Source organism: Hemiscyllium ocellatum, chromosome 19 (assembly GCF_020745735.1).
Source record: "Hemiscyllium ocellatum isolate sHemOce1 chromosome 19, sHemOce1.pat.X.cur, whole genome shotgun sequence".
Taxonomy (NCBI): domain Eukaryota; kingdom Metazoa; phylum Chordata; class Chondrichthyes; order Orectolobiformes; family Hemiscylliidae; genus Hemiscyllium; species Hemiscyllium ocellatum.
The window spans coordinates 49,358,253-49,376,299 of NC_083419.1; the positions used below are offsets into that span (position 1 = coordinate 49,358,253).

An 18,047-nucleotide genomic window follows, 5' to 3' on the forward strand; every position below is an offset into this window, starting at 1 on the left:
GGGTGATTTAGTGATGAGGGGAAAATGTTTAGTTGGGTGTAATAGCACCTATGGATATAAGACAAGAGAAAAAATATCACTGTCGGGAACTGTTTTTGTAACACAAGTAGTGTTCCTGCCTCTACATCAGGAAACTAGGCAAGTTCCACCTGCTCTGAAGATATGTAGTAACATCTCTGACAAGTTTGATTAGAAAAAATCGAAGTCCTGCTGGCCCTTGTTTATATGGCTCTTGTGTTGCAATGGTAGTGTCATTAACTCTTGGTCAGGAGACCTGGGTTCAAGACCTACCTGCATCACAGCCATGAAATAACAGGTGAATAAGAAAATCGATGCATTTTTAAAAATATACCATTGTCAGCATAAAGATGTATGCATAGGTATATCAGGTGGTAAGGACAGTGGGGGATGAAAGGGACGAGTAAGAATGTTGTAGAAGGACGAGACAATTCCCATATTGAACCATCTACTATCTGGGTAGCTAACACTGAGCCATTAGGTTAGGTACCATGCTTTCATATTTAGAAATAGAAGAAGAAAAAGATCTAACAAACTGAAATTAAAGGAATTTGTAGAGTTGTACAACTCTAATTTTCTGTGATGTGGCTGCAGAATAATCCTCTTATATCAAAGAGAACCCTTATCAGTTAGGTCCAGAAATAGGCTCAAGTGAAAGCTGAAATCTGAAAGATATTGGAATCCACATGTGCATAAAGGGTGACCTTGTGACAGGAAGCCATCCTCTGTGGAGTTACTTCAAAACCAAAGTAATGTGGTCAGAGGAATCCTTTGAGAAGTTAAAAGTAATCTTGATCAATGAACCTGCCTTACTGCTCCAAATTTTGCTAAGCTCTTTAAGGTAGCAATTCATGCAAGTGACTAGGGGATAGGTGCAATCCTATTACAGGGTGGAAATAGAGAAATCAGTCAGATACTTTTCTAACAAGCCAAATTAGTGCTAAAAGAGATACTCTACAGTGAAAAAACAGACCTATACTTGTATATTTAATTCATTTATTCATCACAGCTAGATGGTGACACTGTTATATACTGACTAGAATCCCTCAGGCTTTGTGGAAAAATTTACATAACCAAAATACTAGACTATTTTAATGGAAGTTGCTAATGTAGTCTTTTCTCATAGAAAGTTGTTCAAAATGCAGGAAAAAAATCATGTAATTCATGAGGTTATTATTATAACTGTGAGATGGGAAGAATGCACTGATAATCAAACCCTACTATTTCACCGTTAATATAAATGCCTGGATTCAATTACCAAAATGGTCAATTGTTTCTCTTTAGTATTATGTTTCTGCATGGAAGTGACTTTCAACAGACCTTTTTTTTATGAACTTCAAATACTCAGTTCATTATAACAGAAACTTAGTCTTAAAACAAGTAGTAAACTATAACTAATGAAAACTATATTCCCTTAATCCTAAACACTGAAACATTTGCAAAGATTATATCGTTTTAAATTATTTCTCTATACTTTTGATTGTGGACTGAAAATGAGAAAAGAACGGTTTTAAAAGCAAACAATTGATGGAGGATTGCTGCATGTGTAGAAAGCAAGTAGCCTGACACTCATTGCAATCCTCATTTACATAGCTGCTTATTCAAACAGTAATTGAAGCGTAGTTTGTAAACAAGCCGGAGATGTGTAGATTTGTTTGGTCCAGGTAATTGATTAGTCTATGGACTAATGACCAGATATCAACGACAAACACTTTTTGCTACTAACAACTGTGAGATTTGCTCTCAGAAAGCTGAACAGTTGGGTACTGTGAACAGGATAAGGAGAAGCCTTCAGACCACCTTCAGTTCAGCAACTCTCCATTCTCTGCAATAAAAGTGACTTTAAACCTGAAAGAAAATTCCTCCAGCAGTTGTTGTAATCTACAACTTTTAATTCATAAGTCAGAGACCATTTATAAATTAATTGCGTACCCTAAACTTCTTGCAAGCCAGTGGAAGCATTCAGAAAAAGACAGAAGCAGCATTTTGAATGACACATGATCCACTTAACTGCCTCTCCAGTATTTCCCCATATCCATTAATACCCATTTATTATTTTTAACTTGGTGTGAGAGAGATGGTGGGGCAGGAGGGGGTGGATGTTAAAGGGGATCAGAGTTTTAAATAAAACCAGAAATTATTGAAGAAACTCAACAGGTCTTCAGCATTTGTGGACAGAAAGATATACTTTCATTTCATAAACTGTATGTTAACTAATTCTGTATTATCATTGCACGCATTTTGGATATTGATGGATATTTTCTTTTTAATATAGAAAAAATACAATTGGTCACGTTTAGATTGGGGCAAAGTTTCTTCTAATTTATGTTGTGGCCCATGGAATAATGGGACTAGAAGACGACAGTATATTCTTCCTGTCTCAGTTGTAACTGATAAACATTACGAAAGTATTATTCTGGTGGTGTATTGAAAATACAAATATTAGTTAATTTCTTTTTTAAAATCAGTTATTAAATATCTATAATATATTCAATGCATAATTTTAATTTAAAAACTCAAGCTTCTGGAGGGTTGTAATTATGTGCTGGATTGCTTAGAACTCTGCTACCACTGCAGTGCATTCAGATTTGGAGTTCCTATTTTAATTTTCTGTTTTATTCTCGGAGCGATAATGAAATGTTAAAACCAACTGCTGTTCAAGCCAAAAAACCCACAATCTCTTCATTGTCATTAATTTACAGCCAAACTCTTGAGTTTTCAGGTTTTAGGGGTGGCACAGTGACTAGCACTGCTGCCTCACAGCACCAGGGACCAGAGTTCGATTCCTACCACATGTGACTGTCTGTGTGGAGTTTGCAGATTCTCCCCACGTCTGCGTGGGTTTCCTCCGGTTTTCTCCCACAATCTCAAGATATGCAGGTCAGGTGAATTGGCTGTGCTAAGTTGCCCATAGTGTTAGGTGCATTAGTCCAGGGAAAATATGGGAAGTGGGTCTGGGTGAGTTACTTTGTGGAGGGTTGGTGTGGACTTGTTGGACCTAAGGGCCTGTTTCCATATCGTAGGGAATCTAATCTAATCTTTTCTACAAAACATTTTCTAGAGAAAGATGAATACATTTGGAATCCAGACAAATGGATTAAAACTAATTAAATCAAAAACTACTGCTCCAGACATAAATCAGCTTTACTATTTGGGTAAGAAAGTTGATCTGAAAATAGTCTCTCAGACTAGCTAACATGATCTGGATTAGTAGCTTGGTAAGTGACTGCAGTGGCAGAAGTCTATCTTACAGATGAGACTTTAAATAGAGGCCCATTTGCAGGTGCAAAAGATCCTATGGGTCTATTTCAAAGAAGAACTGGGGAATGATCCCCAGTATCTGCGTCAATATTTATCCGTCTATAAACATCATTTAAAAATATTATCTGATCATTTCATCAGTGGCACTGGGAACTGATTGAGCGCATTCCTACAGAGGCTACACTTATTTACTAGAACATATTTGTGACATCCAGTGCTCAAGTATTTCTTTGTAATGAACTGGTTTTATGCAGTTTATCTTTCAATATAAAAACAATCAATAGGAATGACCACATTCTGAAAATTTTGAAAAGGACTGTGTATAATCACTGCATTGTTCTCAATGGGAAAATATGAAGAGTAAATGTTACAAATAGCAATGGTACGATAAAACAGCTTTCAATATTTTGGCACAGCCAATCACTTTAATTATACAGCCACCTTCATATACATTTGATTTCACTGCATTTCATTAACAGTACTAAATGAGTAACTTAAGAAAAGCTCTCTGAGTGAATGATTGATTCAAAGTCATTTTGGGAAAATAATTGCAGAATTCAGAGAACATAGCTTAGTTGGTTTCATTTATATGTACTGTACACAACTTTTGACAAATGATAGAACATCTGAGCACCAAATTGTTCTCAAGAACCCAAAATGAATTTCTCAATTCTGCTAAGACTTTTTGCAAAGTTTCTACACTCAAACTCCAGGTTTACAGAATGAGGCAAAGTACTGTTGCAGTTGTACATGGTATCAGAGGTAGGTTGTGAGAAATTTTGCAAGCATAGACATTGACAAGTCCGTAAATTCAACAAGTGCTTTGAAAATGTAAAACCTCAGCATTTAAAGCAAAGCTCAGTGGCATTGAGAAAATTAACAATTTCCAATTTATCTTTGAATTTGTGGTTAAAACCAAATGAACATGTGTTTCATTTTGTTAGGTAGCCAAAACAGTCAATTTCCTACCATTGTCAGATTTAGCATATATAAATTTTAATATTGAAATGTTAAATTTTTACCTGACATGTCATATAAACTTTTAACAGTACACCATGTATTCACAACTATATATTATTGGAGTTGGCCTAAAAATCTTTGCTGGCACAATGATCCAAGTTTTGAAGGCACTTGACTCCCAAGACCGAGGTGGCCAGTTCAAACACTTGGCAAGTTGTTTTTCAAACTCTTCTTTAGGCAAGTTTGATCATCATTGGGCAAGTCTGAGGCGTTTCTTCTCGGAGATGAGGAAGAAACAGAACAAATAACCAAACTATCACTGAATGACAGCTGATGGATTACCGCGAATAGTGATTTGTGGGTTCCGTTTACCTGGCTGTGTCAGGAAACATGCAAGGTGGCATACAATACTATTAGGAATAACACATTTTAAACAATTTTATAATATATGTGCATGTATTAATTCAGTTTTAACACTGTGCTGATTGGAAATTTAAAACCAAAATGTATATACATAATTTTCTTCTGCCAGTTGATTGACAATATTAACAAGACCCTACAAATCATTTCAATTTAGCTATAAATTAAAAATGTAGTATCAAGATGCAGTCAATATATACTAAAATGTTCAATTGCTAATATAGCTTAGGCAGGGTAGTGACCAGGTGACATAAATACTGCAGAACAACATTTGAAACAAAAACAAGTCCTGCAATTACAGTTGCAGCCATTTAGAGGCATTGTCTGCAGTATGGAGCAAATGGATATCGAAATTCATAGCACTTACCAATAGCATAGATAATGTGGAACAAGAGGGAAAACGACATATGTGCATTTTTTAATTTTACTGGATGAAAATGAGGATGGTGATTATTGCAAGTGATCAGTGGCAAAATTGTTTTAAAATGCTCTTTTTACTGTATAAAATAAAGTTCAAGCTAGCTGTATTTCTGTTCTTAATGGAGTGTATAAACATCACTACATAGTTTCATCTACCTCTAACCTGAAATGTGGCTGACAGGTGATATCTTGATGATCCACAGTAATGGTCTCAAATAACATTTTTGCTCAGGGAGCAACCCTGATGGTTGCAAATTGTGGTGCAAAAATATAGTCAGAAGGCTCCAAATAGTGGGGAGCATGTTGGAATGCTGGAACATCTTATAATGTTAGAAATTCTTTAGAACAGCAGATAGGCATTGGCAGAAGATGTCATGATGGTTTTGGGAAACAAAGACCATGACAAATTCCTCAGTGCTTTCTGTTTAAAAAGGTAGTGTTATAGAGACTGAAATATTCATTTTAAGGGGGCACCAGTAACAAGGAAAAGTACTTGCAAACTATTTTATTTACTTCACTAAATGACTTAGGGATCAGGAAAATTCCAGAAACTTACAGATTTGGGCGTTGTTAGTCATTCAATGGAGGAAGTTTTTACTTCTGTGATGTTGCAACTTGCATTATGACCTTTCAAGAATACACATCATATCCCTTCTATTTGACATTAACATAAAATGGTGTCATTCCAGAAGTCATATCTATTTGGTTATTGAATTCAATTTAGTTGCATTTCCAGCAAAAAACTCACTAAAACAAATCCAGCTCTACACACAAAAATACAAATGCAGCACTGGAATTAAAGTTGAAGTATCCCTTCTGATCCTTTTACAATTCAGAACTTGGCACAGGGAGCAGGTACTAACTTACTACCTGATAACAGACCCACTGTTCTGCCATTTCATGCAATGTAATTTCAAATACTTGCAATTCTTGCCACATGCTCTTAACATTTTACTACTTAAATGGAGTGATCAGTGGTCTAGGCAAATTTGCCAGTGATTTGATGCATTGTTGTTATTTCAGCTTTTATAAATGAAGTCTGAAAATAATGCATGTTGCAGGTTATGACAAATATTGTCATAAACCCATATTGAAATTCCATGATAACTAGAAATCCTGTTTCTTTCTGACATCTTCTTTCATTATGGGTCAGTGAGAGTCTTGTGTTATGGTCTATTATAAAATACTTAAAACTGTCACCAAATTTCATAACTTCACTGTAAAAAAGGTTGAGAATTTATACATATTTACATCAGAAAGGTGTTAGAGACAATATGGGCTATATTGTTTGCCATCATTTTACCCTCTGTATTAGTGTGTTACCATCTTTGTCTCTATTCTTTAGAGAAATTGAAAGTGACATTTGTATAGATATATCTTTTTGCTCCCTATATGAGATGAATGATTGCCTTAGTTAAAATTTCCTCCCATCTTACATGAAGTGACCCTCATGTCTCCATGTGCTATTCACAACAAGAAGCTGAGTAATTGTCCTACTCCTTGGACACTACCAATAGTGCTGAGAAACTAAATCAACAACAACAAAATGGCACTTGTACAATACTCAATTAATAGTTCATGCATCTGGGACAGGGGTTCACGTTCCTTAAATAATTTATCAGGAATCAAATATTAACCTGCTCTTTACACTGTGATAGTACTTGCCATTCTGTAGTGCAGCAGTTATTGTGATTCCTGTCCACCACCTTCAATCATTTTACATTTCAAAACAAGTTAAACTTTTACCACCGGATGCACATAAATATCCACAAATTCTTTGAGTCTGCTTAACTGCTACATTGATGAAGGCAATGAAGGGATACTGCAGCTTTAAAAATAAATTATGTTAAATCTCTGCAATGTTATAACACAAAGGTCAATATCTTTTAGAAGACTGAGAAATAATGTCTAAGCACAGAGACCAATATTCTCTAAAGTGGCTTAGGTGAGTTTTTTTTGTAGAAAGCACATTTAAAACAAAATTGGGAGACATAGGTATCTGGAGTGTCAATCCGAACTTCAGATTTCATGAATATCAAATTTTGTATTAACAGCAACCCATCAGAGAAGAAATTCATTATGAGACCACCTCAATTTAAATCTGACTTAATTACCCTGGTATTTTGTATTAGAAAGTTGATACTGGATAGTCCATAGGGATTCATGGATGTTTGAGGGAGTTCGATGAAAAGCTTCAAGTGTGACTGAACAAACGAACAGTTTGTGACTGCTGCAGAATTAGTTCAGGGTGAAGACGTCAACAGATACAGTGAATATAGATTATTTCATTTGAAGGAATAATTTGACTTTTTGTTGCACATAAAGGATCGCTCATGCTTCAGGAATTGTCACTGAGTGTCTTTGGACCCTCCATGTCAGCTGTTAGTAGCTTGGTCTACCTCAGACTGGCTGCTCAGTCACCAAGTAGAGGAGTCATCACTACCAACATCATCATTGTCAGTTGGTATTTCTCCCTTTGCAGCCATGTTGATGATTCTCAGCCACTGTTGTTTCTGATCATTAGAGTCTGCAGCAAAAGTATGGATGAATCTCGACTGTTTAAGTCTAAACACATGAGACATGTCAACACCCTTTGGATTGTCTTCTATTGTGTAGCCAAGAAGAGGAATAGTGGCCAGTGCCTTCACATCCTAGAGAAAACGTAAAGGTGTAAGTAATTTCATGAAACGCAATTCTAAAAACAATATTTGATTACTCAATAATTCAAAAACCATCAAGTTCCAGTGACTTGAAGAGTTACATTTTGGAAAAATTGTTTAGAATTGTTAGGAATCACATTGAATCCTCTCAGATTTTGGAACTTAATGGCCTCATTCAGCATATGCCTGGTAACCAACATGGAGATCTGCCTAAGAATCAGGTTGAATGGGAACGCAGTGTTAGGTCAGTAATTCTTTTCCAAACATAACTTTAGTCCTGCTTCTGACCCGTTTTGAGGCAGCAATGGGGCAGTAGGAACACAAGGATCAACTCAAGAGTGTGTTTACAATCTCTGTGCATAACATTCACAGCAACCCCTTCCAAGTTTGAATACAATAAACCAGTAGTATTCACTGGACTGAATTTTGATACCAACTTTTACAGCAATCCTCCATCTTTGCCCTTCATGTCCTCTGTTGACTTACAACTGTTTGTTTACTTGTTTGTTACTGTCTGGTTAGATAACATCATAAAATGTCCAAATAAGCCAGAAGCTATTTGCTTTACAAAAACTATGACAGGAGAAAGTGAGGACTGCAGATGCTGGAGATCAGAGCTGAAAAATGTGTTGCTGGAAAAGCACAGCAGGTCAGGCAGCATCCAAGGAGCAGGAGAATCGACGTTTCGGGCAAAAGCCCTTCCTGAAGAAAAACTATGATAGTAACAAGCAAAAATGAAATTTCAGTCAAGTAATGGGCAACACAGGAAAAAAAGCAATATTTCCCATATGTGTTCATCAGAATGCACCAACCAATGTCTCACTGTCCCAAACTGTTTTGTACACCAGCACTGTGCTTACACCTGGCTGGTTATCTGTTGGAAGTCAAGTAATTCTAAGAATTTCTACTCTGTATTAATTCACCACCTTCTCAACTAAAACTTGCATTGAAAGCCCATTACAAAAAAAGCCTCAATGGAATTTTGATCACAACAGTGTGATATAAACTTACGAATCGGCAAAAGGACATTCAGCCTGTTGAGCCTGCTCTGCCATTCAATAAGACCAAGCTCATCTGATTCTAACCTTTCACCCAGATCCCGGTCTTCCTTGGATGACATTTCACTTTCTTACTTAACATGAAGCTATTCATTCATCTCTGCCTTAAACACTCAAGGACCCTGCTTCCACTCCCTTTTCAGGAAGTGAGTTACAAAGATCCATGACCCTCAGAAAAAGAATCTCTTCATCAATTTTAAATAGTGCATCCCTAATTTTCAAACAATATCCCCGAGTTCTAGACCCTCCCAAAACAGGAAACATTCTGTCCACATCCATCCTGTCAAGACCCCTCTGGTTCATTTATGTTTCAAATCAAGTCATCACTTACTCTTTTCAAATTAAGCAGCTACAAGCCAAGCCAGATATCAATCTAGTAAACTTCCTCTGAATTGCCTCCAATGTATTACATCCTTCCTTAAGCTAACCATTACTATGCACTGTACTCGAGATGTTATCTTGTTAGTGGCCTTTGTAATTGAAGCATAACCTCCTTCATAATTACACAATGTATTACTTCAGAATGTGAAAATACAATTTGGCTCATTTACTATTATGTTCAATGTACGGTTTTTCATTAATTTCAGTTTCAATTTCCAGCTGTTTCAACCACCTAGAGTTTTCATATTTCAAAATACTATTTTGGATTAGAAAATGAATCGGCAATTGCTCTTTTTTTCTGCCTTTATTTGCATATTTGATATTTCTGGCTGTGTTGTTCTGTTTGTATAGCATTTCCATAAAAATTTACAGTGTAAACAGTGATCTTTGGGAGGTTTCTGAATGATCTATCCTCTTAGTCCCATTCTGATATTTCCTCATATTCTTTAAGCATTATCTTCCCTTTAACACTCTATCTATAGTTCCAATAACAGTTTCTGCTTCAAAATTCATGCCCTAACAAAGTGTATTTCCCCAATGATTTCATATGTTCTTTTGGCAACGGCCTTAAATTTAGAAACACAGAATTTGGGTCACATTGTACCTACTTTACAAAATGACTGACATGTACACAGTCAGCTGCAAGTATGCCAATCAACATGAACAAGAACCAGCCTTTACCCATGGGTGAAGCATTTGCCTCTGGAAATTAAAGGGAAAATATCTGCTCAAGATCCCTATTACAACAGTGGTTTGCTTTAAGTCAGCACTGCTAGAATTCCTTTAGAATGCACCTGAACATGAAATCTGGAAAATCTGATTGCTCCTCTGACCCCACGCTGACCCCAACAATCCCAATTGACCAATGACACTCCTACTTATTCCCCATAACCACCACTTCCTATTCCAACTCATCATCTTGCCTGCCATTCCACTCCCTCCTAACCTAAATTGCTTTTACTACCTTTGCAGGACATCAAATCCATTGCTATGTATTGGTTTCACAAGAAATCCTCTACAAAATATTCATTTATTTCTTATTCCAAGTGTCAGACAGTTGGCAGCACATATGCCTTTGAGTGCAGCACTAAAGGTAGACTGCACAGTTGGAGGTGTTCTCCTTTGTACAAGTTATTAAACCAAGGACCAATCTGTCCTCTCAGACGGACATAAAAGATTCCATTGCACTTCTGAAGAAGAGCAAGGCAGTCATCCTCATGGTCCTGGCCAGTATTTAAATTGATTTCACGAAAAACAGATCATCTAGTCATTTTCATACAGCTGTTCTGGGAATTTGCTGAATGCAGATTGCCTGTCACATTTCTTACATTATAAGAATAACTACACTTCAGAATAACTTCGCTGGCTATAAAGTGATTTGAGACATTTGATAGTTGTGGAAAGTCACTACATTTTATTCCCCAAGAAGAAACACAACATTGAGTTGCAACTGCAATTTAAGAAGTGTCTGCTTATTCTTACTTGTTTCCTATTTAATCTCTCTCTCTTTTTTAACCTAGTCATTTTTAATTCTGCTTTCTCATCTTACTTCTTTAATTTCCTGTGAAATATCTATCAGACTGGAATGGAAAGGGATATTCCCTTTCTTTTTAAGAAAACAAAATCTGATTGTTCCCCAGAAATCATACTGTGGGTACCTCATTGTTGTGGATCTGCAGAATATTATGGTACACATCAGCATTAAGTGGATTTATATCTCCAGGATAACTCAACCTCAGCTGTAAACACCTGCTTGTCTGGATGAAAAGGTACACAATTCTACAAGGGAGTAACTACATAAGAGACATTTCCAAACCTGTGGCTGAAAGACATCATATCATGAACAAATCTAATCTTATTCCCTTGTAGTAAGCATCAGATAATTAGCAGGTACTTCTCTCTGCTGAGAAGAAAGTAATCTGCACTCATCATAGCAGGAATCCAAGACCTTTACACAGTTATTAACATGATTTTTTAAGGTTCAATGTTATTAATACCTGGGGAGCTCCATACATATAAAGAACCAATCCCTCATTCTTGGGCACCACACACCACACTTTCTGCCAAGGTTTAGTAGGTTTCTCTAGATAGTGAAGAAAGTCACAGATGATGCAATTTTCTGAGACCTCAGCAGCCTCAATCTGAAACAGATGAATGAGGGACAAATATTAAAAAGTAAGAACAACTTTTATTCACTACAGCCAAGAAAAAGAAATTTCTTATCATTAATGAATGACCACAATAACACTGATGACTCAGCTTATTACAAACTTAATACCCCTCTATAGTAACAAAAGTGGTTAGGTGATTAGTTCAGTCTCCCAGTGCCTTAATGAACAAATTGTAAATACAAAGTTCAAATCTTACACTATTGATTGGTGAATTTATTTACAATGAATTAAATACATCTAAAATGGGAAGCTGTCAATAACAGTGACCACAAAACTACCAGATTGCTATTAAAAGGAACCTGGTTCATTAATGCTCTTTACGTCTGCCATTTTCACCTAATTTATCCTGCAAATCAAGACCCATAGCAATTTTGTTGATTCTCAACTGCCCCATTTAGCAAGCCCCTCACTGTATTTAAGAAGGCACCTCACCATATCTTCAAGGGCAATTAAAGGCAGAAATAATTGCCAACTTGCCAGCAATACCCCTATCCTCAGTGACATGAAGAAAATCTTGGACAACACCTGCTTTGAAATGAACAGAATAGCAAGACGTAATATCTACAAATTTGATTCATTTCATTTAAAGGCAGAATGGAGATGGCCTCATGGAGCTGAACTTTTCTTAAAAATATATATATAAACAACAGAAACCTAGTTGTATACACACATTATCACACTTAGGAAAAACAAGAACTCCTACCTCAAGAATTCCTTTCTTTTTTTTATCATCCTTCTCCTCACTGTCAGTTTGTCCTGTTATTATGATATAACAGTCTTTACATACTTTGCTGGGCTTGTTACCATCATATGCTAGGTTTGCTTTATAATCAGAGCACTTCCAACATACAACCTATTAAAAAGAGGGAGGTGAAATTGAAATTTACTTTACAGCTGAAAATGCAATCATTTGTTTCACCTTCTGTTCAACAAGTATCTTGAAGATAACTGACAATACAAGCGTCAGGTTGTATTTATATAGCCCCTTTATTTTAGTTAAATATTGCAAAACATTTCACAAAAACACAAAAAAATTGATGCTAAGCCATGTGAGATGTTATTTTGTTAACTATCCTAATATCAAGAAAGTATTAATTTTAAGAAAACAGTAGTTGTTTTATTTTATATTTACAATGTTGTTTCTCATTTGGCCTGCTATTTAACTGGCCACAAATTGATTGATAATGTCAATAGGGGCTGCACAGATTATGAGGTAATTGCTGTGGTGTGTTGAGCGGCCACCTCATACAGCAAAGTTTCATTAGATCCTTCTCTTCCACTGGTTTCTAACCACCATCATAGTCCATGAAGTAAGGGGTTGTGTACATTAAATTGATTGATTTCTAAGTTTCCAGGGTGAGAGGGCGGACATTCTATGAGGTGACGTTCTGTCAAATGGGCCTATGTTCTAGTGTGTTTAGGAAACTGAGGGAACATTTCATTATAACATCTAAGGCTAACAATTTGTGATTATCTATTTTTGGGTGTGGACTTCCTGTACCCATTGTCATTAATACAGGGAGCATGCAAGTTTAATGCTGCCCATTTTTTTGTAGCGTTCAAATGGTTCAAGTTGGGTCAAGGATTTTAGGTACCCAAGTTAGTGTGCTCTGATCCTCCCTGATTCAAGCAGGCCATCACCTCGCACCTTGTAAAGGACAACTGAATTCAGTCAAAGGCTGTTGCCGCAAGTGACAATACAGGCAGTCAGCAGCATTCACAGCTACATAAAACAGACCATAATTTCAGAGAGAGCAAGAGAGAGAGACATGGATAAGTGGATGACCTGTTTTTGCAGGAGACCAGCAGGCTCTCTGAAGGGAATGGAAATATGTAGTCAGGGAGTCAAATGAAGGAATCCTGTCAAAGAAGCTAACAGTACTATAGAAAAGTTTAATGGTCTGACAAAGATAGTCGAGTTTAATGAATTCATCTTCAAGGCACTTTATACCCACTGCAGCATGAATCAATACACCCTGACACTCTGCAATTATATTAAACATCCAGATATTTAACTCTACAAATACTAACTGCAACACAGCCTTTATGTTCAGTTATTGCTAAGATTATGAGAAAAAAGGTGCAAATGAATTCTGTTACAAAAGGACTCAGAAAAGTTCTTTACTGGACCAGGATTGGGTCAGTAATGACAGCTGTGCACAGAGATACAGAGTACACTAGTTGACCTGCCAGAAAACACCATGTCATTGTCAAGAAGCATGGGAGGAGTCTGGCTCAAACACTACAAAAGAGCACTGTACAGAGTTCTCCTTTTGGCAGCTTCTGCACTGTTCTCTCGTCATGTTATCTATCTAGAAATGTAGCATTTATATCCATTGCAGTCTTTGAGAGAACATGCCACCAAACCTTATGCCCTATCTTTGAACATACTGCAGTATCCTATAACTTAGCACAACACTTCCAAAAAGTGTTCCAGAGTACTTCCAGAAACCTTGCAATTGCTAATATCAATTTTTGTCCAAGTTGGATGTCTGGACCTTTTAAGTAATGAGACTGGTGAATCCTTCTCCCCCTTGCAGGTTTACTAACATTCTTTCATGAGCAACAAGCAAATAGTGTAAAGCTGACCTGCACTTACGGTTGTTTGATATCATGATCTGAAAGTTGCAAACCTTCAGATGTGCGCACACTGCACCCCAGCACCGGTGTCCTTCCCAGAATGGGACACCATGCGGGCTATGTCTGACATGCAAGACTTTCGGTTTCTGATGTCTGAAATTCCAGAGATACTAGGAAATCAAATTTTGTGACATTAATTTTGAGGGGGCTCAAGAGGGTGGCTCACTAAACTACTGAACTCGGATCTAGGTTCATAATCACAGAATAAAGAATCAGTTATTTGAGAAGGAGATGAAAAGAAATTTAAGACTATTGTTAAGCTTTAGAATTTTTTACTCAGATGGCTGTGGATGCTGAATCATTGATATATTTTTGGACAATAAAGGGAATTAATAAAGAATGTGGCAGGGCTGGAAAGCGGAGTTGACATACTGGGTTTGGCCTTTGTGATGCTGACTAGCAGAGCAAGCTTGAAGGTCAGATAACCTCTCCAATTCTTAAGCTTTTAGCTCATGTGGTGAAACTATGCAAGTGATCTTTACAATGTTGAGCAAAATAAAATATTTTCAGAAGCAAATAAAGATCGGACCAGCTCAAATGTTGGTGAAGGATGTTAGAATGATAAAGAATTGCATTTTCTGTATAAAAGTAGTGCATTTTCTAACTTAGAACTGGTACCAGTAGTTAGAACAGTGAACAAACATGTACTGTAAGACAAGCATTTTGAATCAGAGTCCACTTACATATCCACAAGCACGGCAATGATGTCTTCGCCTAGTCAGTGCATTGAAGGGCTCCTTACATTTCATACATAAAGTAACTTCATTGTCTCGAATCCACCTTGGTGCCCTCATTCCCAGTTCTGCAGTCTTTGGATTGATAGAGAAAGAAGAAAAAGGTAATTTGAAACAAAGATGGGCATGCCAGTGAGCTAGTGTATGAACATTTATTTATAATTCAAACTGACCTCTTCCCTTGATGATATTTAATCAACATATGTTTCTTTTCAATGGCAGCTTTGTCTAAAATCCATTAAGACCATAAAAATTAAGAGTGATTTTTAATAAAAACTTTTTATTGCGAGTTGAGCATTTATAGATGGATTTAAATTTTAGGTCTCGAACTTCGCACTGAATCAGTAAACATGCTAACTGCACCCCTGTTAACAGCACTATTAGCAATGTTTCAGTCAATTGGTATATGTACTGGAATGAACTACATATAGATAGTCTTCAGTGTCACTGGTTAAATGTTCACATTAACAGATTTCAGGAAAGTTAAATATGCAGGAAACAAAAATATTGGAATATTTTTGTGGAGAAAGCTAACTTGGCAAGAGGAATAAAATATTATCCCTCAAAAAGTGACTTTTTTTTCTTGAACTCCAAAGTTTACTCATGACATGATTCACATCCATCACAGTGCTATTGAGAAGAACGTATTTTTCAACCTTTGTCAAGGACTGTGGTAGATTACTATGGTGAAATCCATTCACAACATTATTCTCATTTCAGAATTAAGTTCTTACATTGAAACAAAAAAATTGCTAGGCAAAAGTAGAAAATTTAATGTATTTTAAACTCTTTAAATTTCAAGTTAGTTAAAAAAGAACACTTTTAAAAATATAATGAAAATTGACAGGCAATACTTTTGTGACAAGTCCCAAATAATTCAAAGATACTGAAGCATAATACTAAAGGGAAAAAACACAACTGAGAGAAAGTTTTGAACATGTTCTTCATTTTGCATTTCACCAAATTCGATAATTGCCCATCCCTAATTTCCCAGAGGGCAGTTAAGAATTTATTGAGGACTGCAGTCATATGCAAGACAGACCAGATAAGGATGACAGAAGACATTAGTAAACAGATGGGTTTTACAACAAATAAACAGTGGTTTCAGCCTCCGTTACAAGCAGAGACATAGTATTATGAGCATGTCTCTTAAAAAATATAGTCACTCTATCCTCACGTCCAATGCTGTTACAAAGATCTCTCGTTCCCAGCTTACTTTGGATCTTTTGAAACATGCTTCTCTGTAACCTATAAGCTTAATATAACTCAGACATTTGTTCCAGAGATTGGTTGTAAACAAAATGGTTACTGTTATTTATGTATTCGCAGTGAGACAAAATGTTTCTCAGAGCAAGGCTGCAAAGTCAGTGTTGCCAAGGAAGCAGCAGCAGTTCATGCACAGATGCCAATGGGCATTTTTAAAGTTACATTGACTTAGGATCAGTCCAACATTTTGAAGGCTGAATCAGGATAGCAGAAACCTCATCATGGAATGGATATCCGGTGACACCTTTACTGAATTGCAATCACTAAAACATGACAACAACATGAGCTTTTAAATATTAATGTCATTTTGAGACTTTGGATGTTAAAATAGAGGTACAGTATAAGGGTGTTTGTTACTTCTGTGAAGGGTTAAGAGAAGAAATCAAGGGCAGACAGTCCTTAGAGAATGTGACTTAACCAGTAGTTAGCAAAGAACAGGACACATCTGCAATGCTAATGAAAATTGTTTATACAGTTGGAGTAAACACTTAATGCGGTTAGCTTAACTTCAGTTTTAAATAATCAAGAATTGATTTTACTTTGGTTTAGAAAATACAGACTTAAAGCTTTGGAGCAGTTCAGAGGAGACCTGAGTGGGGTCAGAGCAAACATAATTCCTCTGCATGTTTTGTTTCCCCCTACAGGAGTTATGGGGATAAATTCTCAGGAGAAAAGTTTATTTTATGCAATTTCTAGACCAGGAGTGTTTGCTTTGAAATCTGCAGGTTATTAGAGCTTATACTTCCTTGGTTTTTCATTTTTGTGATATTCATGTAAGACAACTCCATAGTTCACAGGTCAGAAAAAGAAAGAATCAGTTAAGTTAAGCTCCAAGGTTTGATAAAGGCATAATTTCTCTGGATTGAATTACTGTAAAGTGATGGTGTTGGGAAAAAAGTTGAAACTTTACTTTTCTGGGTTTTGAGATCTTTTTAATACACACTTTAAAATTTTGCACTACAGAAACAGTGTTCCCAAATTTGTCAAATCTATATCCAGATATTTTTTCTGTTTTTGCCTTTTATGTGATAAATTTCTGTTCGTTTGTTAAAGAAACCCTGCAGTCTAGCAGGGCAATGTTTGAGTTAATGACGAAGCACATTAACTGAAATGAGAAAAAGAGCTCTCAGGAAGATCACATTCCAGAACCTTGCTGTCCAGTAATATCAATGGCTGGGATCATAGAAGTTATGTAGTTCTGTTTTACAGACTTTATGTTGGATCACTTGAAGCATGAAACTCTGTTGAAAGCATATCTTTCTGCTGTAACCCTTTAGCTTAATATTAGCTCAGAGACTTGGGTGTCTGAGAATGTTTATAAATATGTAATGGACCCACCAGTATCACAATCCTTGCTCAGTTTCTTTGTTAAAGGTATGGTTAATATGTCTCATTATTTGAGAATTTGGATTTTTGTAATTAAGGCAGATAGGTTTTGGTTTCAATTCTGCGGTGGAAACTTATTTTTTAAAAAAATGTCCAATTTTCTTTTGGAAAAACTGACATAAATACATCATTTCCAAGAAAGCATGTGACTTATTACAGGCCTAGCCAGATATCTATAATGTTAGTTCACAAAGTGTTTATACTGCTGAGTTTATGGTACAGAAAACAAATGATCGGGACTCAATGATTGTTGAGTTTGAGTTCCATTTGAAACAATCAGGTTTTCAGTTACAACCACAAAGAAGAATAAGGTTTTCAGTCTGCACAACTCCACATAGCAGCAGGGTAGTTTGTAGGATCTAAAGGGTGAGAATTTGTAGCTGTCAGAACTGAAAAGGATTCTAGACCATTGGAACTAAAAATTCATCTTAAAATTACTCCTGCAGACCAAAGCAGAAAACGAGAAATTCAATTAAAATGAGTTTAATAAAATAGAAGTATTAATACTCTGGGTGTGCAATCAACTTGTGTTTCTGCATCAATAGAACCCTGGCAGCCTCATGAATCTATTCATTGAGCAACCACCAGGATAACGAGATTCAAAGTTAAATGCCATTAGCTTAATTATGATCTGTGAAACCAGGTTTCATTCTGGGTTTGAACTTATTCAAT

The 18,047-nt window shown here is 36.3% G+C and overlaps 1 protein-coding gene across 3 annotated transcripts in view; it reads right to left on the bottom strand.

The window, feature by feature from the left end:
- Nucleotides 1-3,699: 3,699 nt before the first annotated feature.
- LOC132824971 (FYVE, RhoGEF and PH domain-containing protein 4-like) overlaps nt 3,700-18,047 on the bottom strand; it is a 249,282-nt gene continuing 234,934 nt past the window's right edge. For all 3 annotated transcript variants that reach the window (XM_060839900.1, XM_060839901.1, XM_060839902.1), the window contains 4 exons: nt 14,673-14,798; nt 12,053-12,202; nt 11,176-11,319; nt 3,700-7,730 (listed from right to left, as the gene is read on the bottom strand). In XM_060839900.1, coding sequence (XP_060695883.1) covers nt 7,497-7,730; nt 11,176-11,319; nt 12,053-12,202; nt 14,673-14,798 — 654 coding nt within the window. In that variant the 3' untranslated portion in view covers nt 3,700-7,496. The remainder of the gene's footprint in view (nt 7,731-11,175; nt 11,320-12,052; nt 12,203-14,672; nt 14,799-18,047) is intronic.